Raw genomic sequence first — 25,756 nt, 5'->3', positions numbered from 1 at the left:
ATTAGCCAGATGATGGCTGGGGAGGGGAGGAGGAGAGAGGATTTGAAATGGAAAAGAAATGAACATGGTATCACTGATTCTAGACATTTTCATGGAATCCACAGAGAGACTAGTCCTGGATTTTTGTGTGTGTGTGTCTTTTTAGGGCTGTACCCGCAGCATATGGAGGTTCCCAGGCTAGGGGTCGATTCAGAGCTGTAGCTGTTGGCCTAAGCCACAGCAGTGTAGGATCTGAGCCGCATCTGCAACCTACACCACAGCCCACGGCAACGCCAGATCCTTAACCCACTGAGTGAGGCCAGGGATCGAACCGGAGTCCTCATGGATACTAGTCGGGTTTGTTAACCACTGAGCCACGATGGGAACTCCTAGTCCTTGTAAGCCAGCATGACATTACAGAGGTCTCACTCACTTTTTTAAAAAGATTTTATGCACACACTGTATACACAAAGCTACATGGTTTATGTCTATATACATTCTGCATTTTGAAGAAAAGAGATTACTCAACTAGGTCTACTGAATGTTACAGTTTCAGGAAAAGGAAGGTCTTTGAAAAATTTAGTGAAACAAGGTGCTAGGAGCTGCTGGACAGAAGAGAAGGAGGAAGGCCAGCAGAGTTCCTGTCACACAAGAGGCGCTTATGACGCCTGCAGTAACAAAAACAATAGAAACACAGTGGTTAATGCCTAATGAGTGCTTTCTGTGGGTCAGGCCCTGTTTTAGGAACATGAAGGCATCGTGCCGCTGAATCTCACATCATTCCCACAAGCAGGAAACATCATCACTCCCATTTTCCAGGTAGGAAACCGAGAGGTTCACACCGCAAACGGCAGAGGCAGGCTTCAGCACCAAGACCCCGGCGAAGGATGCCTCCCTCATGTGCGGTATGTTATCCTGCTTCCCTGTGAAACACGGAGAGACCATGGACGCTGGTCAGATGCAAGGGCTGCGGAGAAATGACCTGGCTTGATTCTAGCCGGTCAAGTGCAGTGAGTGATTTGCGTCAGTTCTTGTTGTGTACGATCAGTGTTGGGTATTTTAAAGTGGCTATTCGTGCCATTAAGGAGAAAGGCTGAAGGCAGATGGCAGTGAGGCCACGACAACCAGCTGGGCAGAGGATGACTCCTTACACGAGAACCTGGCCAAGCAGCCTCGATGCCCCACCTGGACCGCCAAAGGGACAGAGCACCGCAGCAAGTCAGCTCCTCTGCACTGGCTCCCCCCTCATGGGTCTCAGGAGCCCAGGAACCAAGAGGTGAACTACCTGTTCCCGGAGCTTGTTGAGGGATGGAGCCCATGAGGGCTGAGGGTCTGCGTCCTGCCAGGGACATGTACTCATTGCAAGCCACTCTCACCAGGCACGTCTCTATGACGCCTGGCCGAGCTACCCCACGGTTCAGGGGAGCGGACATGCTGCCCCCGTGCTTACTTTCTGGATCCTCTTCGTGGGGCCGAGTCTTACTTCAAATGCATGTAAATTCACGTATGGGTTCAAGAGTCACAGAGAGAAGAATTCAATACACACGCTCCCCAATCCAAAGGCAGGCTGCAGAAAGCCAGCCTGGGCTGGGGGCTAAAATGCAGAGCGGGACAAGGGGGAAGAGTTGGTCAAGATACCTCCGGTGGCCGCTGTGAGCTCGGTCCGACGGACGAAACCCAGGTATCCCGTCCGGGCCCAGAGGGTCTGAGCAGCATCCCCAAAGCTGAGGCGAGTGTTGAAATGATCAGCTTGAAGAGTCTCACTATCGTAGATGGTGTAATAGCCACTGGCTGTGTGGGGACTGTTCACCCAAATCTACAACAAGGAAAGGGCGGTGGTCACCTTTCACCAGTATCAACTCAGCTCTCTTGGGACTGATTATTTTGATGTGCTTTCTTTTTTTGTTTTTTTTGGCCACCCCACAGCATATGAAGTTCCTGGGCCAGGGACTGAACCTGCGTCCTAGAGCTTTTTAGATCCCATTTAGCTTTTTAATCTCATTTTTATATTAACAACAACCCAGCTGCAACAATAACAATAACAACAATGTGGCTGACAGTTATCAAGTGTTCAACATGTGCTGAGCAGGGAGGTACTTTGTATGTCTTATATCTCCAACAATCCTGACCTATATATATGACCTGACAATACAGTCCATGCTGCTGTCATTCCCGTTTTACAGAAGACAAAACAAGGAGTTAAATAACTTGTGTAAGATGCAGAAACTTGGAAATGCAGATCCAAGCCTGTGTGGCCACAGAGGCTGGGCTCTTAACCTGGAGGCTATGCTGCCTTCCTGGCTCATTTCTCTTTCAGTCTCCAAAACCACCAAGGGATCATGTCTGCGCTCTGAATCTGAGTTACAAAGCTGGCAGGCAAACACTACAGGGTATTTGAACTTGCAATGTAAACATGGCACCAGCCAACAACAGTGGTGACACCAGTATTCACTGTGTGACGGGGGCTGGCCCATGTGTATTAGAAACACAGGCATTAATGAATTGAATTGTCACATAATTCTACTACATAGGTGCAAGTATTACTTATGGGTAAAGAAACTGAGGCCCAGAGAGGTTAAGCAACTTGCCCAGGTCATCTGGCTCCTGCGCCTACAGCATTCCTCCCAGTGGGCTAAAGGATGACATATCAGTGTCGCACAGACATTTGGGGGAAAAAAATTAAGTTTTTTTTTTTGGTCCTTTTTTTTTTTTTTTTGGTCTTTTCTAGGGCTTCACCTGCGGGGTATGGAGGTTCCCAGGCTAGGGGTCTAAACGGAGCTGTAGCTGCCAAGCCTACACCAGAGCCACCGTAATGCAGGATCCGAGCTGCGTCTGCAACCTACACCACAGCTCATGGCAACGCCGGATCCTTAACCCACTGAGCAAGGCCAGGGATCGAACCGGCAACCTCATGGTTTTTAGTCGGATTCGTTAACCACTGAGCCACGATGGGAACTCCAAAAATTAAGTATTTTAAGTATTTTTATACTAACACAAAAACTGATACATTTTGGAATAGAATTTGTATACATTTAAACATTTTAAATCTGTGGCTTCTTTTCGTTTTATTCCTTAATAGAGGGAACAGGTGGGACCTGTCCATTTCGCCTTTTCAGCTAAGGGAACGTCAGTGGATAAATCCAGGACTAGTTCTAGTTTGGGCGCCTAAATCTTCTGCCGTCCTGGTCTCAATCTCCCCCTTCTGTCCATTTCAGTCTAGTGCCTTACAGAAAAAGATGAAAACGCTTGTAAACTCACCAGGAGGGAAAGCTAAATCCACAGTTTCATTGACTTCAAGTCTTTCACTGTATGAGCCCTCAAGTCTTTCACTGCTGACTTTTCAGAGGAAAGGGGGAAATTCCACATACCTCTCCAAGGTGAGAGTCTCCAACAGGCCCTTTGGTCTCTGGATTAACAATAACTACTTTCACTCCAGGTAAAATCTAAGAAGAATCAAAGAGAAAACACAAAGGCTGAGTTCAATGAAATCTCTCCTTGAATAGTTTAACTCTCATTCTAATCTAAGAAATCACTCTCAAATATCTTAAAAAAAAAAAGTTCCCGTTGTGGCGCAGTGGTTAACAAATCCGACTAGGAACCATGAGGTTTCGGGTTCGATCCCTGCCTTTGCTCAGTGGGTTAACGATCCGGCGTTGCCGTGATCTGTGGTGTAGGTGGCAGATGTGGCTCGGATCCTGCGTTGCTGTGGTTGTGGTGTAGGTCAGCAGCTACAGCTCCGATTGGACCCCTAGCCTGGGAACCTTCATGTGCCGCGGGAGCGGCCCAAGAAATGGCAAAAAGACAAAATAAATAAATAAATAAATAAAATTTTATTTTATTTTTTTGCTTTCTAGGGCCATACTCACGGCATATAGAGGTTCCCAGGCTAGGGGTCTAATGGGAGCTACAGCAGCTGGTCTATGCCACAGCCACAGCAACGCCACATCTGAGCCATGTCTGTGACCTACACCACAGCTCTCACAGCCACGCCAGATCCTTAACCCACTGAGCGAGGCTAGGGAACAAACCTGCAACCTCATGGATCCTAGTCAGATTCGTTTCCGCTGCACCACGACGGGAACTCCTCAAATATCTTTTTTTATTGTTACTTCCCCCTGTAACATTTATAAAGGTAGAACTGGCGCTCTTTAGGTTGCTCATCTCTTCGCCTTGAATATAGTGAACACCACATCTCACTGCTTTGTCAAATAAGAATAACATGGCGGTCAGATTTTTAAAAAAAATCTATGGGAATTAAGAACCTTCAAATTTAGGATTCTTCTTACTTATGTGCCCACATGAATTTGAAAGACTGGCTAAGTGAAAATGTTGAATTATCTCCAGATGGCGATTCAGTCTTGCCCTAGCTGTTAATATATTACATGGCTTCAGGTTTCTTTAAAATGAACTACTTCTCCACAGGCCAGCTTCCCAATGGTTAACAGAACAAATTACCTTCCCAGACTCGGAGAGGAGCAGACTCTGAGGGGCACCCCGTTCCACAAGACGAACCCTGCAGAAGAGCAGTATTTACGACACACGAGCCTGTAAACAATGACTGCACCCCGTGTGCCAGACGAGGTGTATGCTGCCCTCCCGAGACGGCCCATCTGCCTCTCCTCCCGTTAGAGCAGTTTCTCAATCAGCATCACTGACATTCTGGGTCAGCTATTTCGTGGTAAGTTTAGGGGAGGGCCGTCCTGCGCATTGCAGGAGGTTTAGCAACACCCCAGGCCTCCATACCCACTAGATGTCAGTAGCACCCCCTTGCTGGGACAACCCTGACTGTCTCCAGACACTGTCGAATGTCCTCCGGAGGGCAAACTCTCCCCAGGCTGAGAGCCACAGCAAGAGGGACGCTCTGCCTGTGTAGGCGGGGTCAGGGCCACGGGCCACCCTGGGAACACAGCCCAAGCCCAGGGAGAGGGTCCCAGAGCCTTGACCGGGAGCTCCCCTTGGGACATAGCTACGACTCACTTGTGAGCCGACGAGGGGGCAGGCCTTTACTCCTGGGGCTCAGACAAAGTGTTGTTTCAAAAACCCTGCTCTGCCTCATTTACCGTGTCTCAGTTATTTTTAAAGGCTCAGAGGAAAGAGCCTGGCCATTTTAATTTAAGTCGAATGTTACAAAATCCCAGCATTACATGTTAGCATTAAAGAACAGTGAAGCAACTGTGAGGATTAAAACTTCCTTCTTATACATGTAAATCTTATTAGGCATGAATAACGAATTCCTCCCCTCTTCCCACCCCCCAGCCCCCGAAAGACACAAACAAAAGGCATGCGGGAGAGAGCTGGCTCTCGTGAGGCTCAGAACTTTTTCTGCTCAGAAGGGCTAATAGGAAGGAAGCATAACAGACCCACTGTACCTGTCATGTCTTAATGATTTCAGATCTACATACACAGTCGTTGGGTCAGGCCCTGAGGTTCCCTAAAGAAAAACGAATCAATGCATTGTTTATTTAAAATCTGAATGAATGGTATTTCCATATCTCACATTTTCAAATCAAGAAATAGACAATTTAGCCACATCCATCAAAAATGTGAACTCCATTTTGAAAGCTCACCCTGTTTTCGACCAGATGAGGCAGGGTTGCAGTCAACACCTGAAAGAGACTCCTGGCCTGGCTTTCTCCTCATCCTTCTCTCCTTTCCTCCCCCCGGGAAGTAGGCCAGGGGCCGGAGCAGCACTGAGGGTACCAGGTCGAGGAGGGTCCTCGTCTCTGGACTCAAAGCAGGGATGAGACAGACCAGCATCTACGGGATTTTCAAAACCGACACTGGGCCAAGCGGACAGCAAGGGGCCCGCGAGAGGGCTTCAGGGTTAAAGTGTCATGATGCTGCTCCAAAGTCACCCAACCATGGTGACAGAGGACCTGGAAGTATCCACCCATGTGCGCCACCATCTCTGTTTGGTTTTGGCACCTGTGGCATATGGGACTGGCACCCGGGCCGGGGACTGACTCTTAGTTGCAGCTTTGACCTGAGCCACAGTTGTGGCAACGCTGGATCCTTAACCCACTGCACCCCAAAAGAAGTCCCATGCCACCTTCTTTGGCTCTCACTCTTCTCATAAGGCCCAGTGAAGTCCAAATAAAAAGCCCAGAGTCCCACCACAAGTCCGTGGAAGTTTGTGCTCCCGGCGCCCCCCCACAAGCACCATTTCATGATCGTCACCTGCAAACATATCGCTACATTGACTCTGGATCCAAAAGTGGTGCTGACAGCCCGAGGGGACAGACCGATGTCCTTGAAGAGCTTGGAGAAGGACTGCTGGAGGGCAATGCGGGGCCGCTCCTCGGCCACCACCACACACGTCCGGATGCAGGAGAGGTTGATTCCCCTGGTCTGCAAGACACCAGGCACAGGAGCTGAGGTGAGGCTCCAGGAGCACTGAGGAAGGAGGGCCCCTGCGCTACCAATGTGGTCAGGAAGAGTTGAGAAACTATGTGTGCTCACTTCACACACCCAGAGAAGAGACACACCTTTTCACCAAATGCCAAGGCATTCCACTAAAATCATCATCCACTGGTCAATCTGCTCCTTCTCTATTTCATTCCTTTTTCAACTAAAAATCTTAGCTCTCCACTTCTGTATCTTAGATTTCCTCCTACTTCAAAATGGAGAGAGAGCACTGGGAGAAAAACAAATTAGCAACGTAGAGATCTAATCTTCTCTTTTCTTTATTCTTTTTTTTTTCTTTTTTCTTTTTTCCTTTTTAGGGCTGCACTTGGGGGCATATGGAAATTCCTGGGCTAGAGACCCAATTGGAGCTGCAGCTGCCTGCCGGTCTACACCATAGCCATGGCAACACGGGATCAGAGCTGCACATCTGTGACCTACACTGCAGCTTGTGGCAACACTAGATCCTTTAACCCACTGAGCGAGGCCAGGGATCAAACCCATGTCCTCATGGACACTAGTTGGGTTCTTAACCTGCTGAACCACAATGGGAACTCCTCTTTTCTTCATATTTCTTAAGGTCATATTTCTCTACAAAAGAAAATTCAGTGTCTTCTGACTCTCTCATATGCAGGTCAGACATATGATCACCTGATAGATACACGAATGAGCGAGCGCCTTATCTCTAGGGCAGTCCCCAATCTCTCATATCCTCAGGTTGCAAATTCTTCGGAGAAAAAAATCCTCCTGGAAGTCACAGTTCCAATTCATCTTCACATAAAGTCATGTCTATTCAGCCTGTCAACTAGTTTTAACTTCTCCACAATGTCAGAATCAGATTCAACTCTGAAAGAGTGTGTTAAATTAGAAAGTGGAAGAGAGAAACTGCCTGAGGTTTACAACACCTGCTTGGTTAGAAACAAGCGGGCAGATCTGGCTGGCTGGCCCCGCTAGGTGGGGTGTCAGCACGCCTAGCCCAGTTCTCTAGGATCTCTCAGGGCTGCCTCCTTGTTACAACTGCTTCTTACCTTCAGCACCTCCACCTGGTTTCCAAGCCCCTTGGTGCAGAGCTCCATCACCGAATAGGAGCAGAAAGTGTCTCTTATCTTGTACTGGTTGACAGTGGAGAGCCAGAGGAAAAGGTTGTTTTCTAACTCCATGGGAGGAATTAAGATGGACTGGTGACCTGAATAGACACTGCGATGAAGAAAGGCAAGAGCTGACATTATCGACTCATCCTAGAAAACCTGATGGTTTAGAACACCATCAATTCAGCAAATATTTACTGAACACGAAGAACAGTGTAGAGTCATATTAGATACAGCGCTCTATGAATCAGCATTGTTCCTAGGCAACTCCCAAGACACCATAACTATAAAACAAAGCAGACTGTGGGAGGTGGTAACTGAGATGTGAAAACAGGCTATCATCACCAAAGAATGAAGAGCAAGACACTCAACCTGGGAACACAGGAGCAAGGGTGTTTCACTGAGTAGGTGACACCTGAGCTGAGGCTTGAAGAGTGAGCAGGACTTGGACAGTGGCTAGAGGAAATGGGAGTGGTGGTAAGGGCATTCCAGGCAGAGGAACAGCGTATGCAAAGGCACAGAGCTATACAATTACATGGTGTGTTTAAGGTGATCAGAAATAGTATGCAATACTCGAGTACAGGATGCCTGGGGGAGTGATGAGCAGTGAGGCCCAAAGGGTCAGGGCCGAACTGTGAAGGGGCCATTATATGAAGGAGGTCAGATTTCACCCAGCAGGCAGTCACTACAGCTTTAAGCTGGGGTAAACCAGCCACAAGGAGGGGGCAACTGGAACACGAGTCCCCGAGGGCTGGGAGACAGGTATGAGAGGCTGCAGCAGTCCAGGTGAGAGGAACTGGGAGACAGTTATGAGAGGCTGCAGCAGTCCAGGTGAGAGGAACCCCGACAGTGTAGCCAGGATACAAAGGAAGGAATGGCGGAGTCCCATAGCATATGTACTATCTCCAGCCATGAATCCTCAACTTCCTAAACCTTGAGTAGAGATCAGAATCACTAGGAGCCCAGGACTCTTATATTTAAAAAATACTGCAGGAGTTCCCTGGTGGCTCAGTGGGTTAAAGATCTGGCATTACCACTGTGGCTCTGGTTGCTGCTGGAGGGAGGGCTTGGTTCCCGGCTGGGGAACTTCAGCATGCCGTGGGCACAGCCAATAAGTAAGTAAGTAAATGACTAAATACTGCAATTGCGCTCTTCACGTCTGCACATCCGGGTTAGTGTGTCTAGGGAAGGCGTATTCATTTTTTTTTCATAGACTCTTGGGTGATTCTTTTGTATAGACGGGTTAAGGAACAACTGAAGCAAAGGACAGGACGTTTAACTGGATATGAGACATAAAGATATAGAGATGAAGAGAACACCCAAGTTCCTAGTGTGGGCCCCTAGGCGAAAAACCCCATCCTTCTTAGGGGGAGGAGGATGTACAGCTGCAGGTGTCTGCGAAGCATTTGTGGAGATGCCCACCAAGAAGGTGAAAATGCAGGTCTGAGATGAGATCCCCACGGAGGACAGGGGAAGGAGCCAGGACCTGCTATTCCACAGGAAACAAGCTGGCCAGGACCAACATGCTACTGTCCAGGCACATGCTGTCACCCATCTCATTACACTCCTTCCTGCCAAGCCTCGGGGGGTACATTCTGGCTGTTGGAGGCATGACATCTCACCCAGGTGTCATCCTTCTACTTGGCTCTGCTTCTAAAATGAGGGTTACGGGATGGAGCAGAGAAGAGGTACTAAGATCACTGCCCTTTTGTATGAGGCGTAAGACTAACAGAAAAGAGGGAATACAAACAAATCTAAACAAATATCAAAGATATGTTAGGTGCACACATTCTGGAAACATCAGCATTTTAATGAAACTTTTCCAAATTAAGAGAGAAAGGGAAGGATGACATGGTTAGAGCCCCAAAGATATTCCCCGGCATTCTGTTTCTTTGCTTTTCCATTCCTACCTGCAGAGACACCAGAGTGCAAAGCCAAGTCCACAGTAAGGGTCAAGGCAGATGGCGATCTGCCGAGAGGAATACAACTCACACTGGAGCTTGATGGCTCTACAGAGAGCATTGACTGCAGAGTGGGACATCTGGAAGGTAAGGAACATGGAAGAGGATGGAACTGGCATCCCACAGGCAGAAAAGCAACTCTCATGATAGTTCCATGGAGCTTTGATTCCCCCAAACTCCTCAAAAATGATGTATATTTTTCATTGCTTCAAAAAGCCTAATCTAAGTGAAGTAACCTATTTCTGTTCATTTGTCTATACTGAATTTTATGAAATACGAATCTATGACTTCATACTGGCTTTAACTGTAACTCTTGTTATCTGTTAGCTTCTATGCCAGGTTCAGAACACTTCATGACACAAATTCCTTGGGATAACTTATTCCGGAAGAGCCAATGCTTTCATTTAAATATAGCAGAGGCCCTTGATCCCCTGCCTACTGGTCTCTCGTACAACCAGCTGGCCTCTCCGTGTGAAGTCCCTGGGACAGTGGTCATCTCTATTTTTTGCAGAGCTAGCAAGTTGCCAGCATCCAGGGAGAGAGTCAATACATCCTGAGCACTCTACCTTCACTCCCGTAAGCATGCCGGTTGTGGAGACACTAAAGTCAAGATACGCCAGCATCTCAGGAGTGGGCGGTTTATACAGCTGAGGCAACCTCTTCCTGGGTAAATCATCTGCAAGGAAAGGAAAAACTCAATGTCAATCAGACACACTGGAAAGCAAAAATCATTGCTCATCAACCCGTCTTCTGCAGCTTGGCTGTGGCTAAATTTAGCTTCTGGGATTTGCTAAAGCTTAGGCTTCTCGTATTTAACCAGCCAGCTCACATATGTCACTCCCAGAAGTGGGTGATAGTGAGGGCACCACCAGATGATATAAACAAGGAAACCTACATCGGGTGGAAGCATTTACTAGAAGATTAGTGAGGGGTAATTTAACATAGTGGCTGAAAACGCAGGCTAAAGAAGCAGACTGCCAGTGTGCAGATGCCAGTCCTGCCGTTTATCAGCAACATCACCTTGGTGTCTGTTTCCTTCTCTCTGAAGTGGCAGTAATACCGGCCCTCGCAAAGTTGTTATCCAGTTAATTTACATAAAGTCCTTCCAAACAACTCAAGAAGCTTTATTTATTGTTATGCTGGTTTCAAGTTAAAGTTCATTATTGATAGTTTAGTACATGTTACTGCCATCACGGACCGCTTTAAAAGTTGGACAGTTTTTCCTCATTAGTAGCATGATCGATTATAAGAATGATAATTTAGAATTGGGAATTATGTTCTTTTGCTCTTGCATGATAACCTTTCCCTTCCCCGCAAATCTGCTTTACAAATATATCAAATCCAAGCATATCAAAGGCGGCTCTGGGCCCCAACCACGCCTCCTCAGTGGCTCCTTTGGCTTTCCAGATCAAGAAATGCTCCTGACTCTGACTTCTCGATCTCTGTCTCATTGGGTGCCCATCTCTGGTCATCCATCACCACAGACTTCATCTGTCATCTTCAACTCCTTTGTGTAGAGAAGGGCCACTCAACTACCTAAAGAAACCTCGTTGCCTGGATCACAAGCCCACGTTTCAGGTCTTCCTGAAATGCGATTGAGTCCAATAACTGCAGTAGAACATCTCAACATCACCCCAACCCATCTGTGGTCTATATTACAAATGACTTTGCTAATGTCCTGAAATAACAAATGCAGAAAGAGTCTAGTTCAGCATCTGGCACACTATAACACGTATAAATACATGTTATCCTTGCATTGAAATCCACATAAATGTTCCTGAGGTGGGACACTACGTGACAGTCACCGAAAACCAGTAGGGAGGAAATTAATGGTTAGGAGGCTGGGAATGGAGCCAAACTGACTGGTTTGACTTCCAGTTCTGCTACTTACTTAGCCTCCCTGGGCCTTAGTTTTCTTATCTGTAAAATGAGGATAAAACTAGCATCTATCTAGTAGGATTGGTCTAAGAACAGGGTGGGCCTCACATGCTAGATATCCAGCACACGGGTGAGGGCTCCGTAAAAAGTTAGATGTTATGACTATGACTAAATGCTAGTGCTTTGCATCATATCATTTAATTTTTTTGTTTTTTAGGGCCGCACCTGTAGTATATGGAGGTTCCCAGGCTAGGGGTAGAATTGGAGCTGTAGCCTTCAGCCCACACCACAGCCACAGCAATGCCAGATCAGAGCCGTGTCTGACGTACACCACAGCTCATAGCAATACCAGATCCTTAACTCACTGAGCGGGGCCAGGGATAGAACCTGCATCCTCATAGATACTAGTAGGGTTCGTTACCACTGAGCCATAATGGAAACACCCTATATCATGTAATCTTTACAACCCCATGAAGCAGTTATGAGTAAGAGAGGATCAGGACTTACGCCTGCCTTGTCTACAAAACTCACACTCTTTCCTCTACCCCCATTTCCAGAGGGCCCTGTGTCTTATTCGCCTTCTCCTTCTTCTTTTTTTTTTTTTAGGGCTGCACCCGCAGCATATGAAGGTTCCGAGGCTAGGGGTCGAATCAGAGCTGTTGTTGCCGGCCTACACCACAACCACAGCAACGCCAGATCCAAGCCGCGTCTGAGACCTACACCACAGCTCACGGCAACGCCGGATCCTTAACCCACTGAGCAAGGCCAGGGATCAAACCCGCAATCTCATGGTTCCTAGTCGGATTCGGTTCTGCTGCGCCACGACGGGAACTCCTTCTTCTTCTTTTTTTCTTTTTTCTTTTTTTTTTTTTTTTGTCTTTTTGCCATTTCTTGGGCTGCTCTCGCAGCATATGGAGTTTCCCAGGCTAGGAGTTGAATTGGAGCTGTAGCCACCGGCCTACACCAGAGCCACAGCAACTCCGGATCCGAGCCACGTCTGTGACCTACACCACAGCTCGCAGCAACGCCAGATCCTTAACCCACTGAGCAAGGCCAGGGATGGAACCCGCAACTCATGGCTCCTAGTCATTAACCACTGAGCCATGATGGGAACTCCCTTCTTCTCTAGTATGAACATCATCTAAAAGTTCATACATTTTACGGTGTTCAAAGTATTTACATATTTTGTTGCTTTTGATATTCTCAATAAATATGTGAGTCAGGCAGGAGTAGGTAGTAATTTAGGACAGAGTAATCTCAGACAAGGTTATAGAGAAAATAAGTACTGCACTTGAACGAGAACTGGGTCTCCTAAGTCCTGGTCCAATGCTGTTTCAACTCCATCACATCTGGAAGTCAAAGATTAGACCTTCTCAATACTCTCTATGGCCCTACATGTCTGTAGTCACATCTGGCAAAAAAACCTAACCACCATTTGTTGATGCCAAGAGTAACAGTAAGACACTTTTTGTTTCCACAGTTCTAGCATATTGTGACCTGCTTCTTTGGATCTGGTTGGATGGACATTGAGAATTGCTTCTGTCTTAGCAGGTGGAATGGGTGCAACAGTAGAGCTGTGTAAACACCTCTGGCATGAGAATCTAGGAAATTTCAGAGAGTCAATGTTCTTGCTCCCTCAGCGGCTCTGGAGAAAGCTCCCCTTCACCTGTGTCAATGATAGTTGGCCAGGTTTTCACATCCACAGCTGCCGCTGCCTCTCTGGACCTCAGTAACCTCATTAGGGTCTGCGTGGTGAGAATGCAGGCTGCCTTGCTGACCTAGAAAACAAACGGACAAAAATAAGCACTGGGAGGCTTGGCCCAGTGTAGCACGAGCGGCTCCGGCTGCGGCTGAAAGCAACTCACACATCACACTGGGACAGGGCCGTACCAGCTTTTCTGAGAACACACACAGGACAATGGAGGTCAGTGTTTCCCTGGTCAGTGTTTGTTCTGAAAATGTGTAATACTGAATTAGAATGATGGACTTGTTCACGACACAAGGTATTGTCTACAACAGTGATTCTCAAATATTCCAAGGTTATAATCTCGGTATGGATCTCAAAATCTCTTGATTTCATGAAGACCATGATAAAGCAGAAAAATAAAAACATGGATTTTGCTGTGCCCAGGGAACAAGAGGGGTGAGAGGATCTTCTCTGAAGGAATGAAATGTTCGCAACAGTCTGAGGAATGGCGACATATACTGGACCTAGGACATACCCTGCATTTGAGGGATTCTGTGTCCCCACAGAAACTAAGCTCTCCTGCCCACCTGCATGTGGACACACAAAGTGACCAACTTCCCCACAAACTGTGTCAAGTGGAAGGAACGCCCTTCTCCCCGCCCCCCTGCCCGGCTCTGGTCTACTTTGCAGAACATAACAAGGGCATTTTGCCGAACTGAATTTTGCAATAAAGTTATCTGTGGGGAACCCGGCCTTGATACTGCAGGTTCCAGTTATTGACAGCACAGCAGTTCTTAGAGAAACAAGTGTTACATAAATTGGAATTTGTAACTCTTTGCTTTAAAGTACATTAGGATATGATGCAATACAGATTTTTCTTATTTTCTTCAATTCTCATATCCTACAGAAACTTCTACCACTTCCAGAGCAAGATTTATACTCCTTTTATTTACTTATTTATTTATTTTTAGGGCTGCACCTGCAGCATATGGAGGTCAAATCAGAGCTATAGCTGCTGGCCTACGTCACAACCACAGCCACAGCCACACCAGATCTGAGCCACGTCTGCAACCTGTGCCACAGCTCATGGCAATGCCAGATCCTTAACCCAATGAGTGGGGCCAGGGATCGAACCCACGTCCTGATGGATACTAGTCAGGTTCGTTTCCACTGAGCCACGGTGGGAACTCCTAGACTCCTTTTTAATGCGATACCAAGGGAAGTTATAAAACTAACCAAAATAAAAGTGTTCTGACACTGGGTAGAATTCAGTTTGGCATCTAAAATTACCTTGGTTACTGTGCAGGAAAATTATTAGGACATTTTTTTTTTAGAAAAGGGAAAAAAAAAAAAAACAAGTTTCATGGGGAATTGTTAATGACAGCTTCACTTCTTTAATGTTCCTGATAAAACACACTGCTGTATCTCACCAAAAACTGCTTCCCCACATTCCTTTACTGAAAGATGCTGCTCACTTTGGTCAGATAAAGGAAAAGGAGGCAGTTTTTAGGAGACAGATTTGACTTTCTGACTCAACTAAAGTGGAAAATTAGTTAAGGATCCTTAGCTGTCTGACTCTGGATTTCACAAGATGAGGACAAGGCACAACATCCCTGGTACTTACATCAACAATCATGCGGACAGTGGGCAACGTGGCCGTGAGGTTCTGAGCATGAGGAGGGCGGACAGTCACAGGTATGCAGCCTGCGTACAGGCAGCCGTAGAACGCAGCAATTAACTCGATGCCTGCAAGACACAGTCACTGAGCAGCTCGGTGTCACTGAGAAACTGAAAGGCAGAGCTTCCAAAACCGTTTATTAAATCAGGCCAGATGGGTTAGGAAGACCATAACTGAACAGAGACACTATCAGAGGATTTTTGCTTTTCTTTTTAGGGCTGTACCTGCAGCATATGGAAGTTCCTGGGCTAGGGGTTGAATCAGAGCTGCAGCTGCCAGCCTAGCCACAGCCATGCCAGATCCCAGCCGAATTTGTGATTTACACCACAGGTCACAGCAACACCAGATCCTTAACCCACTGAGTAAGGCCAGGGATCAAACCCACATCCTCATGAATACTAGTCAGGTTCTTAACCCACTAAGCCACAACAGGAACTCCAAAGGAATTTTTTTTTTTTTAATTTAGAAGAAACTGAAGGTAAAGAAACATATAAAACAACTTAAAACATATATAGAGAGAAGCGAAGAATAAATAACAATAAAGGAAACCAGAAATAAAGAAACCTCTTGAAAAATACCTGAAGGAGGCAGTTTGACATCATTACTTGATATTATTACTTAGGAGAAATAATTGCAGAAATTAGGGCTGCTTCACTTGGGAAATAAAAAAACGGGGAGGAGTTCCTGTCATGGCTCAGTGGAAACGAATCTGACTAGTATCCATGAGGACACAGGTTTGATGCCTGGTCTCGCACAGTGGGTTAAGGATCCGGCGTTGCCATGAGCTGTGGAGTAGGTTGCAGACGCGGCTTGGATCTGGCATTGCTGTGGCTGTGGTATAGGCCTGCGGCTACAGCTCCAATTTGACCCTTAGCCTGGGAACCTCCATATGCCGAGAGAGCAGCCCTAGAAAAGGCAAAAAGACAAAAAGACAAAAAAAAAAAAAAAAAAAAAGGCTGGGGGGAAGGAGAGATGAGAAACACCTGAGCTTTCCCTAAATCTTTCGAAGGCCACTATGTGAAGGGCAATTAGACCCTTGAGCTGTCACTCCACTAGCAGGTGCAGGTTTTAGGGAGCAAATCTCATATCATTGGATATGAAGCCTCTGCAGTACCAAGATTTGGAGGGCACCCGTGGGAAGTGCTCTGGTCCATCACCGTGATTAACTGCTAGATGGACGACAACCCCCTGAAGGAACTAAGCTGGAGGAGTTCCTTTACCAGGTGACCTTCTAAAAAATCTTAGTATCAACGTAAATACAAGAGCGTAGTAAGATTCACAGAGTAAAATGAGGTAAAGGGGATAAAAGACCATAGCAGGGTGGATCTATGAGTGGGTCAGGAGACAGAATAAAGAAAGGGACAAGGGGGTTCCCATTGTGGCTCAGCAGGAACCTGACATAAGTGTCCATGAGGATGCAGGTTCAATCGCTGGCCTCGTTCAGTGGGTTAAGGATCCGGCCGTGCTGTAAACTGCAGTGTAGGTTGCAGATGTGGCTTGGTTCTGGTGTTGCCACATCTGTGGCATAGGCCTGCAGCTATGGGCTACGGCTAAGTGTCTACCGCAGCCCAGGAACTTCCATATGCTGCAAACGCGGCCCCTAAAGAGAAAAGGAAAAAAAAAAAAAAAAAAAAAAAAAGGAAAGGGACAAAGAACTTAAATATTCCATCTAAAATTTTGAATATTTATACCAACTTGTCATCAAATAATTCTGAGTCCCTCCTGCTGTAGAGAGAAGGTTGCTGAATTCGATTAGACTGAGGAAGACGGACATGGTAATAACCGAGGAACACTAAGCAGCAATTACAACATGGAGAACGTGAAGTCAGGGTTCACGCACAACATGCTTTCGGAAACTGGGTGAAACGGTCCTGTTCCTGAGCACACCTAGAAATAAGTGTCTCTTTTCCTTCCTTCTTTCTTTCTTTCTTTTTTGTCTTTTTGCCTGCTCTAGGGCCGCTCCAGAGGCATATGGAGGTTCCCAGGCTAGGGGTCTAATCGGAGCTGTAGCCGCCGGCCTACACCACAGCCACAGCAACGCGGGAGCCGAGCCGCGTCTGCGACCTACACCACAGCTCATGGCAACGCCGGATCCTTAACCCACTGAGCGAGGCCAGGGATTGAACCCGAAACCCCATGGTCCCTAGTCGGATTCGTTAATCACTGCGCCATAACAGGAACTCCCAATAAGTGTCTCTTTTCACTCCATTAACATTTACCACACTGCCAGGCCCTGGAAACACAAGAGTAGATACAACAGACTCGGTCTGCACAACTCTGGGGGTGGGGCTTGTTCTCACGGCGTGAGCCTCCGTGCACAGCTCCATGGCCACGTATGATGGCCCTGAGTTCCCATCCTCTTGGAGTCTGTCGTCTAGTATCAGAGCTTGTCTAGGCTGCCAGTCCAACACTTACCAGGTGGATAGAGCAACACCACATTGTCTCCTGCATTCAGATGTCCCTTATCACCAAGAACTGCCGCAATCCTCTCTGCTCGCTTATGAAGCTGGAGGCAGCTGGCTGTGCACACTGTAGTTCCCTTTAAACAGAAGAAAGTATAATAAACAAGACAAAAGTAAAAAAAAAAAAAAAAAAGAAGAAAGTATAAGCCAGTCCAAGCTCAGTAACAAAATTAAACAGTAATAAATACAGCCAACTTGACATTATATGACAGGCTTGTGTCTTGCTAGATTATCTTTAGCATGTTACCAAATTCAGCAAAAATTCCCCAGGACCAAAAGATGCGTGCGGTATTCCTTTTCAATGTTTGAAGGTACTTAGGGAATAGTAACCTTAAACTAAAGCAAACATGTATTTACAGCCTTTCTTATTTAAGGAAGCTTTAAAAAAATACAAGGCAATTTTTTTTTTATTTAAATGAAGAAATAAGAGTAGAGGGAAAATAAACAAAATTAAAGCATGATGAGGGCTGGAGTGAGGCCAGGAGGCTAGCTATGTGGTCAAACACATTTGCTGTGTAGGAGTTCCTGCTGTGGCAGACTGGGTTAAGGATTCAGTGTTGCCACAGGTGTGGCATAGGGTGCAGCTGCAACTCGGGTTTGATCCCAGGCCCGGGCGGGAACTTCCATATGCTGCAGGTGTGGCCCTAAAAAGCAAAACAAAACAAAACAAAGAATCAGAGTCTACTGGCTAACAATAAGGGCTAGCAGATTAGAAGATGGCCAACTATTCCTGGTCCCATGAGCCTTCAAAAATACCCTTTTTGTTAATTCAAGTTTACTGAGCTGGGCTTTTTGATTTCCTGTTCCTTTGCAAAATATAACACCCAAATGTGTAATATGTATAACATATGAATGTACAGCATAGTGAAAAATTATAAAAGAAGCATCTGTGTAAGAGCCAGCCTAAAATAGAGACCACCACTGCTAGGAGCTCGAAAGCACCCTCATGGGTGCCCCTGCCAGCCTTTGCCTTCCCTCCATCAGTAAGTGCCTGATTTTTTATTTTTATTTTTTTAGGGCTGCACCCATAGATTAGGGAAGTTCCCAGGCTAAGGGTCGAATCAGACTGCAGCTGCCGGCCTACACCACAGCAATGCCAGATCCAAACCATATCCGTGACCTGTGCTGTGGCGCACTGCATCGCTGGATGCTTAACCCACTGAAAGAGGCCAGGGACTGAGCTCGCATCCTCATGGATATTAGCTGGGTGCATGACCGCTGAGCCACAATAGCAACTCCTAATTTTTTAATGTTAATGGCTGATTTTTTTTTTTTTGCCACACCGGCAGCATATTGAGGTTCCCAGGCTAGGGGTCCAATCGGAGCTGCAGGATCTGAGCCGCGTCTGCAACCTACACCACAGCTCATGGTAACGCCAGATCCTTAACACACTGAGAGAGGCCACAGACTAAATCTGCAACCTTATGGTTCCTTGTCATATTCGTTTCTGCTCTGCCATGACAGACACTCCCTAATGGCTGATTTTGAAAATATTTTTTAGCACCTATAAAATAGTTGATTTTCATAAAATGTTTTTGTTTGTTTGTTTTTGTCTTTTTGCCTTTTCTGGGGCCGCTCCCATGGCATATGGAGGATCCTGGGCTAGGAGTCTGTCTAATTGGAGCTGTAGCCCTGGCCTACACCACAGCCACAGTAACGTGGGATCCAAGCCGCGTCTGCGACCTACACCACAGCTCACGGCAACACTGAATCCTTAACCCACTGAGCAACGCTGAATCCTTAACCATCCTTAACCCTCATGGTTCCTAGTCAGGTTCGTTAACCACTGTGCCGCAATAGGAACTCCAAAATTGGACTGTTACGTATATATTTTTGTGCTTCTTTCTCTCGATATTGTTAAGCATCATCTTTGCTGTGGCACCTAGGTGTAATTTATTCACTTTTGTTGCTGCATAGTATTTAACAGTATGAACATACAACAATTTACTCATCCATTCTACTCCTGATATAAAATTATTTATTTATTTGCTTTTTAGGGCCACACCCATGCCATATGGAGGTTCCCAGGATGGGGTCCAACTGGAGCTGTAGCTGCCAGCCTACGCCACAGCCACAGCAACACAGGATCTGAACCATGTCTGTGACCTACACTACAGCCCACAGCAACTCCAGATCCTTTAACCCACTGAGCAAGACCTGAGAGCAAACCTGCGTCCTTCATGGATGCTAGTCAGATTCCTTTCCACTGAGCCATGATGGGAACTCCCATTCTTTTTTAAAAAAAAAAATGGCTGCACCAACAGCATAAGGAAGTTTCTGGTCCAGAGGTCAAATCTAGCCGCAGCTGCAACCTAGGCCACAGCTGTAGCAACACTGAATCATCTACCCACTGTGCTGGGCCAGGGACAGAACCCACACTGCCAGAGAGACAACACACTGGGTACTCTGACCATTCATTCTTTTTTTCTCCTTTTTTTTCCTTTTAGGGCCGCACCTGCAGCACTGGATCCTTAATCTACTGAGCGAGGCCAGGGATTGAACCCGTAACCTTGTGGTTCCTAGTTGGATTCATTTCTGCTGCACCATAATGGGAACTCCTATCCATTCATTCTTATACATGTATTTGAGTGCATAAAAACATGAATTTTGGTCAGGTGTAGACCTAGACATGGAATTGCTGGGTCCTTGGGATACCTACCTTCCACTTTACCAGGTAACATCAAATGGTTATTTGTCCTGTCAATATCATAGTCTTAATTATTATAATTTTGTAGCTAATAAAAATCTCATGGTAAAAACAAATTTACTGAGCTGTCTCTTTTAAAATAACTTTAAATTTCATTAATATAAAATTGTGTTCAATATAGAAAATTTTAAAAGTATTGGAGTTCCCGTCTTGGTGCAGTGGAAATGAATCTAAGAACCATGAGGTTTAGGGTTCGATCCCTGGCCTCACTCGGTGGGTTAACGATCTGGTGTTGCTGTGAGCTGTGGTGTAGGTTGCAGATGCAGCTCGGATCTGGCGTTGCTGTGGCTGTGGCACAGGCCAGCAGCAATAGCTCCAATTTGACCCCTAGCCTGGGAACCTCCATATGCCATGGGTTTGGCCCTAAAAAGACACCCCCCCCAAAAGATGAATAAATATCCTAAGATGTAGCCACTATTAACATTTGGGGGTATATTTGCCCCTTTTTTTTTTAAGTGAGTGTATATTACACATAAATTTACATGCAACATTAAAAAATAAAAAGCGGGGAGTTCCCATCATGGCGCAGTGGTTAAGGAATCCGACTAGGAACCATGAGGTTGCAGGTTCGATCCCTGGCCTTGCTCAGTGGGATAAGGATCCGGCATTGCTGTGAGCTGTGGTGTGGGTCGCAGACGCAGCTCGGATCCCAAGGTTGCGGTGGCTACAGCTCTGATTGGACCCCTAGCCTGGGAACCTCCATATGCCGCGAGAGCGGCCCAAGAAATGGCAAAAGGAGAAAAAACAAAAAAACAAAAAAAAAGAGTTCCCGTCATGGCGCAGTGGTTAACAAATCCAAGTAGGAACCATGAGGTTGCGGGTTTGGTCCCTGCCCTTGCTCTGCGGGTTAGGGATCCGGCGTTGCCGTGAGCTGTGGTGTAGGTTGCAGACGCAGCTTGGATCCCATGTTGCTGTGGCTCTGGCGTAGGCCGGTGGCTACAGCTCCGATTCGACCCCTAGCCTGGGAACCTCCACATGCCGAGGGAGCGGCCCAAAGAAATAGCAAAAAGACAAAAAAATAAAAAAAATAAAAAAATAAAAAGCATCATACACTATGCCAGTGGCTGTGCAGTGCTCTCGCTAAGAATGTGGGCTCTGAAGCAAGTCTGGGTTCAAATGAAGGAGCTAATTCCTTAGTCCTACCATTTTCAGTCCTGTGACCTCAGGCAAGTGATTTTATGTCTCAATCTTAAAATGAGCTATGAAATATAAAGCACCCAATTAGTAAGCACTCAATTATTATTAGAGTTTTATATCCTACTTTTCCAATTCTACATTAGAAACAATGTCATTCTTCCATAACATTGTTTTGAAAGACTGCATAAGTATTTCATCATGTTTATAATTTTTTTTTTTTTTTTTTGGCTTTTTAGGGCCTTGCTTGCAGCATATGCAAGTTCCCAGGCTAGGGGTGAATTGGAGCTATAGCTGCTGGCCTAAGCCACAGCCACAGATCCGAGCTGCATCTGCGACCTACACCCACAGCTCATGGCAATGCCGGATCCTTAACCCACTAAGCAAGGCCAGGGACTGAACCCTCATCCTCATGGAGCCTAGTCAGGTTCGTTAACCGCTGAGCCATGAAGGGAACTCCATAATGTCTTAATTTACTAAATAAATTGTCTATTTTTGGCCATTAAGGTTATAATATTAAAACAACTATTTCTTTGGCTAAAACCAGGGTTAAAGTCAGAAGGCCATTTCTTACAGTAGCCCTCTTCTTGGTCTGTGGTACGGCAGCAAACTAAACTTCAGTTACAACCATTCTGTGGGCATGAGAGAACAATGTCGTGTGGTTCCTAAGCATCCTGGTAGTCTGGGGTCATCCAAGGTAAAACGTTAGAATACGCAGAATAAATGGACTAAATGTCTTTAGTTGACTCTATATATTATTTTTCTGACCAAGAAGAAAATTTAAACTTATGTTCACTAACAAATATATCTGGAGAAGTTTTGAAGGGACCATAACTTCACCTGTAGCCAAGTGTGAGAGTGGACTGGGCAACAGCTGGATTGACATCCTCTTACTGAAATGGAAGGACCCTAGCCAATCCAGGGGCATGAAGAGAGGCCCACTGCATGCAGAGGTGGAAGAAGAAAGGTCCAAGTTTTCTACCACAGTGCAATGGTTCTTACGATTTTTAATGATGTTTCACTAAGATGAACGGCATATTCCTCCCAAGTTCAAGCACTGCATAAATTCTCAAAGGTAGGGGTGTGTGTGTGCAAACATCAGAATCTAAGGGACTGGGGCCGAAGGGGGAATTAGGGTAAGTCAGTCCCCTAAGAGATTCCAATAGGCCTTTCAAGTCCTTCCCCTGCTGGTGAGAAATACTGTTCTATACTGTGATCAAAGTATGTTTAGCTTCTGACTCAGCCATCAACATAAACAAATGACAGCAGACCCCCACAGAGTGTATAACTTAAAGAATATAATATCCTGGTGAACCATCCATTAGAAAGCAGTAGTTACATATACTCTTAAATAATTTTCTATTTGCTTTTTATATATTAACAATGGATCATTTAAATATGTACTAAAAATAACTTTTTTTTTTTTCTTTTTTGCTATTTCTTTGGGCTGCTCCCGCAGCATATGGAGGTTCCCAGGCTAGGGGTCTAATTGGAGCTGTAGCCGCCAGCCTACGCCAGAGCCACAGCAACGCGGGATCCGAGCAGCGTCTGCAACCTACACCACAGCTCACGGCAACGCTGGATCCCTAACCCGCCGAGCAAGGGCAGGGACCAAACCCGCGTCCTCAGGTTTGTTACCACTGAGAGGAACTCCAACTCTGGTTTTTAACATGTTGATATAAAGTCATTTTCTTTCTGGTGGAAATCAAGGAAGAAAAGTAAAACTGGGTAATAAATTACAGAACACAATACTCTGTACATCTGTTGATCTATGTAACGACATAGATCCCTCCCGTTCCTATCAGAGCTGAATAAAGGTGACTTGATTGCAACAAAAGAAGAGACAGAACTGAATAATAATCCAGGAGGTCTCATTTGAAGTGACTGCAAAATTTATTCCCATATATCAAAACAAGGAGAAAGCAATAACTCCTTCCTCAGAGTTGGCAACAGAAATTTTCTGATGAAAGAAAGAGCTAAAGAGTGCCTAAAATACTCACAATAGCCAGCTGATTAGACAGACAATCGAATTTTTAATACCTTGGCATTTAACAGCATGAAGAGTACGTGGTCAGGAGTTGCTTGGGCTCGCCACTGCAAAATCTCTGCCAGAAATTGGTGCTGAAGTCAGAAAGCAGAAAAAAATAAGCAGGGTCAGCAACTCTGAAAGAGCTGGACAACACATCTCCCGTCTCTCACCTGAAGCACAGGTTCTGTCCTTGATTTGTGTGTAAAAATTTAACACTTTTGGAACACTGACCTTCCTCACCAAATCATTCTCTTCAATTTGCCCAAGATCCCTTCCGGCAGCTTGTGCGATGCGTTTTCCTGCAACCAGATTCCCAACCATCACAGAAGCAGGGCCGACACCTGTTAAGTAAAAGCAAAATGCAACTCTCTGGAGATGGTGATTCAAGCCATGTTACCCCCTTCCTCACCAGGCATTTCCAGCCTGCCCCAAGCTGGTTCAAACAGCCATTCAACACTGACTGAGCACTCTTCTAGGCAAACAAGACAGCTGGTATTTTAGTGGGGAAAGGCAACCAATAAAAACAAACACAGATAAATACTGTCAGGCAGCAGGAAGTGCAAGAAAAAAAAAGAAAGTAGGCCCACAGGAGAGATAGGGATTGGAGGGTGGATGGACTAGGTGTAGGGAAATTTGCCCTCTGAGGAGGTGACAGCTGGTTTCATTGGTTCCTACTGATAAATAATTTCATCTGCTCTAATCATGAATAAAACCCTAACAGTGGGCTTAACAGTAATCGATATCTGGTCTGAAAAGAAATCTGCCGTCTATGAGGACTGAGAGTGAGTTCATCAGGAATATTTTAATTGAGTAATGAGATCATGAAATCCAGATTGTGGGACATTCGATGAGACAAGTGGCCTGGATTCTTCAAAAAGGTTCATGTCTTTTTTTTTTTTTTTGCTTTTTAGGGCCACACCCAAGACATATGGGGGTTCCCAGGTTAGAGGTCTAATTGGAGCTACAGCTGCTGGCCTACACCACAGCCACAGCAATGTGGGATCCAAGCCACGTCTGTGGCCTATACCATAGCTCACAGTAATGCCGGATCCTTAACCGGCTGAACAAGGCCAGGGATAGAACCTGCAACCTCACGGTTCCTAGCGGGATTTGTTTCTGCTGTGCCACAACAGGAACTCCCATTAAAAAAAAAAAAAAAAAAGGTTCATGTCTTGAAGACAAAGCAGAGTTGGCAACTTTTATTTATTTATTTATTTATTGGTTTTCAGGGTCGTATCTGCGGCATACGGAAGTTCCAGGACAGGGGTCGAATCACAGCTACAGCTGCCGACCTATGTCACAGTCACAGCAATTTGGGATCTGAGCCACGTCTGTGACCTACACCACAGCTCATGGCAATGCCAGATCCCAACCCACTGAGCAACGCCAGGGATCGACCCCCTTCTCATGGATACTAATTAGATCCGTTTCCACTGAGCCACAATGGGAACTCCCGTGAGTTGGGAACTTTTAAGTTAAAGGATCTGACAGCCGAAAGCAATGTGTGACCTTGATTGGATACTGGATTTTTAAAAAACAACTATAATAATAAGTGGAGGAAGCAAAAAAAAAAAAAAAAAGTGGAGAAATATGACTATAGACTATGCATTATTATATGATAGCATTATATTAAGGCTGAGCTTCTTAGGATAATGGCATTGTGGTTGATTAGGAAAATTTTGGGAGAATGTTTTTGGTCTCTAGAGATACACTGTTGAAATATTCAGGGGTGAAGTGTCATGATATCTGCAATTTACTTTCAGAGTTCAGTTTTAAAGTTTTAAAAAGAAGTAACAATTGGTGAATCTAAACACTGTATGCCTTTAAAACTTTTTTTTTCCTTTTTTTTTAATGGCCACTCCTTTGGTACATGGGAAGTTCCTGGGCTAGGGGTCGAATCAGAGCTACAGTTGCCTGCCTATGCCACAGTCACAGCAATGCCAGATTCTTAACCCACTGAGTGAGGCCAGGGATTGAACCCATGTCCTCATGGATAGTAGTCTGGTTCTTAACCCACTGAGCTACTACAGGAACTCCTGCATGCCTTTCTTTTTTAAAATATGTATTTATTTATTTATTTATTTTTGTGTTTTTGTTCCTGTATGCCTTTTTTTTTTTTTTTCCTTTTTAGGGCCACAGCCACAGCAAGAGCCACATCAGATCCGAGCCTTGTCTGTGACCTACACCACAGCTCATGGCAACGCCAGTTCCTTAATCCACTGAGCAAGGCCAGGGATCGAACCCGAAACCTCATGGTTCCTAGTCTGATTTGTTTCCGCTGCGCCATGACAGGAACTCCCTGTACGACTTTCCTGATGGTCATTTAATGATTAATACTTCAACATATCAAACTAGATAGCTAAAACATAACAAAACTGTTTGCCAGCAGAGTTTTTAGTAAAGCTGACGGCTGGATTAATACTACTGACACTTACTGCCAAAATCTATTGATCATGAATGTACTAAAATAGCTGGGACGAAACCATTTAAATCATAGAATCACTTTTAAGTATTTGGGGAAGTTGAGTAAAGAGTATAAGGAAATTCTTTCACTATTTGGCAACTTCTTGTAAGTAAAATTATTTCAAAATAAAAAGTTGAAAAAACTTTTTAAACTGAAACAAACAAACCCATATCCTATAGGGTAGAGTACTCAACACTCTGCTGAACATTCTTCATCTCCAAAGTATCTGCCTACAGAAACTTTAATATGCAAAACTCTCCCAAGAGACCACATAATTAAGTTACAGA

At 45.5% G+C, this 25,756-nt stretch overlaps 1 protein-coding gene across 8 annotated transcripts in view; it reads right to left on the bottom strand.

The window, feature by feature from the left end:
* The window catches only part of DIP2B (disco interacting protein 2 homolog B), a 234,650-nt gene that overhangs the window by 6,108 nt on the left and 202,786 nt on the right, over positions 1-25,756 (bottom strand). For 6 of the 8 annotated variants that reach the window (XR_014803180.1, XM_084955587.1, XM_084955582.1 and 3 more), the window contains 13 exons: positions 23,237-23,346; positions 23,017-23,097; positions 17,089-17,212; positions 14,620-14,741; positions 12,975-13,086; positions 9,997-10,106; positions 9,380-9,510; positions 7,410-7,578; positions 6,157-6,327; positions 5,349-5,410; positions 4,435-4,492; positions 3,348-3,422; positions 1,618-1,795 (listed from right to left, as the gene is read on the bottom strand). Coding sequence is in view for 6 of the 8 variants with exons in the window: in XM_084955587.1 (XP_084811713.1) it covers positions 1,618-1,795; positions 3,348-3,422; positions 4,435-4,492; positions 5,349-5,410; positions 6,157-6,327; positions 7,410-7,578; positions 9,380-9,510; positions 9,997-10,106; positions 12,975-13,086; positions 14,620-14,741; positions 17,089-17,212; positions 23,017-23,097; positions 23,237-23,346 (1,503 nt within the window). In the remaining 2 variants the exon portion in view is untranslated. Of the gene's footprint in view, positions 1-1,617; positions 1,796-2,668; positions 2,858-3,347; positions 3,423-4,434; positions 4,493-5,348; positions 5,411-6,001; positions 6,328-7,409; positions 7,579-9,379; positions 9,511-9,996; positions 10,107-12,974; positions 13,087-14,619; positions 15,459-16,837; positions 17,213-23,016; positions 23,098-23,236; positions 23,347-25,756 lie in introns of those variants that run through there. The other 2 variants (XM_084955585.1, XR_014803179.1) reach the window with 2 other exon arrangements.

This window comes from Sus scrofa, chromosome 5 (assembly GCF_054392235.1).
Source record: "Sus scrofa isolate SSC_HxYL_T2T_F1_AM1 chromosome 5, Sscrofa_HxYL_maternal_Yorkshire_Landrace_v2.0, whole genome shotgun sequence".
NCBI classification, from domain to species: domain Eukaryota; kingdom Metazoa; phylum Chordata; class Mammalia; order Artiodactyla; family Suidae; genus Sus; species Sus scrofa.
This window is presented reverse-complemented; position numbering and strand designations above follow the sequence as displayed.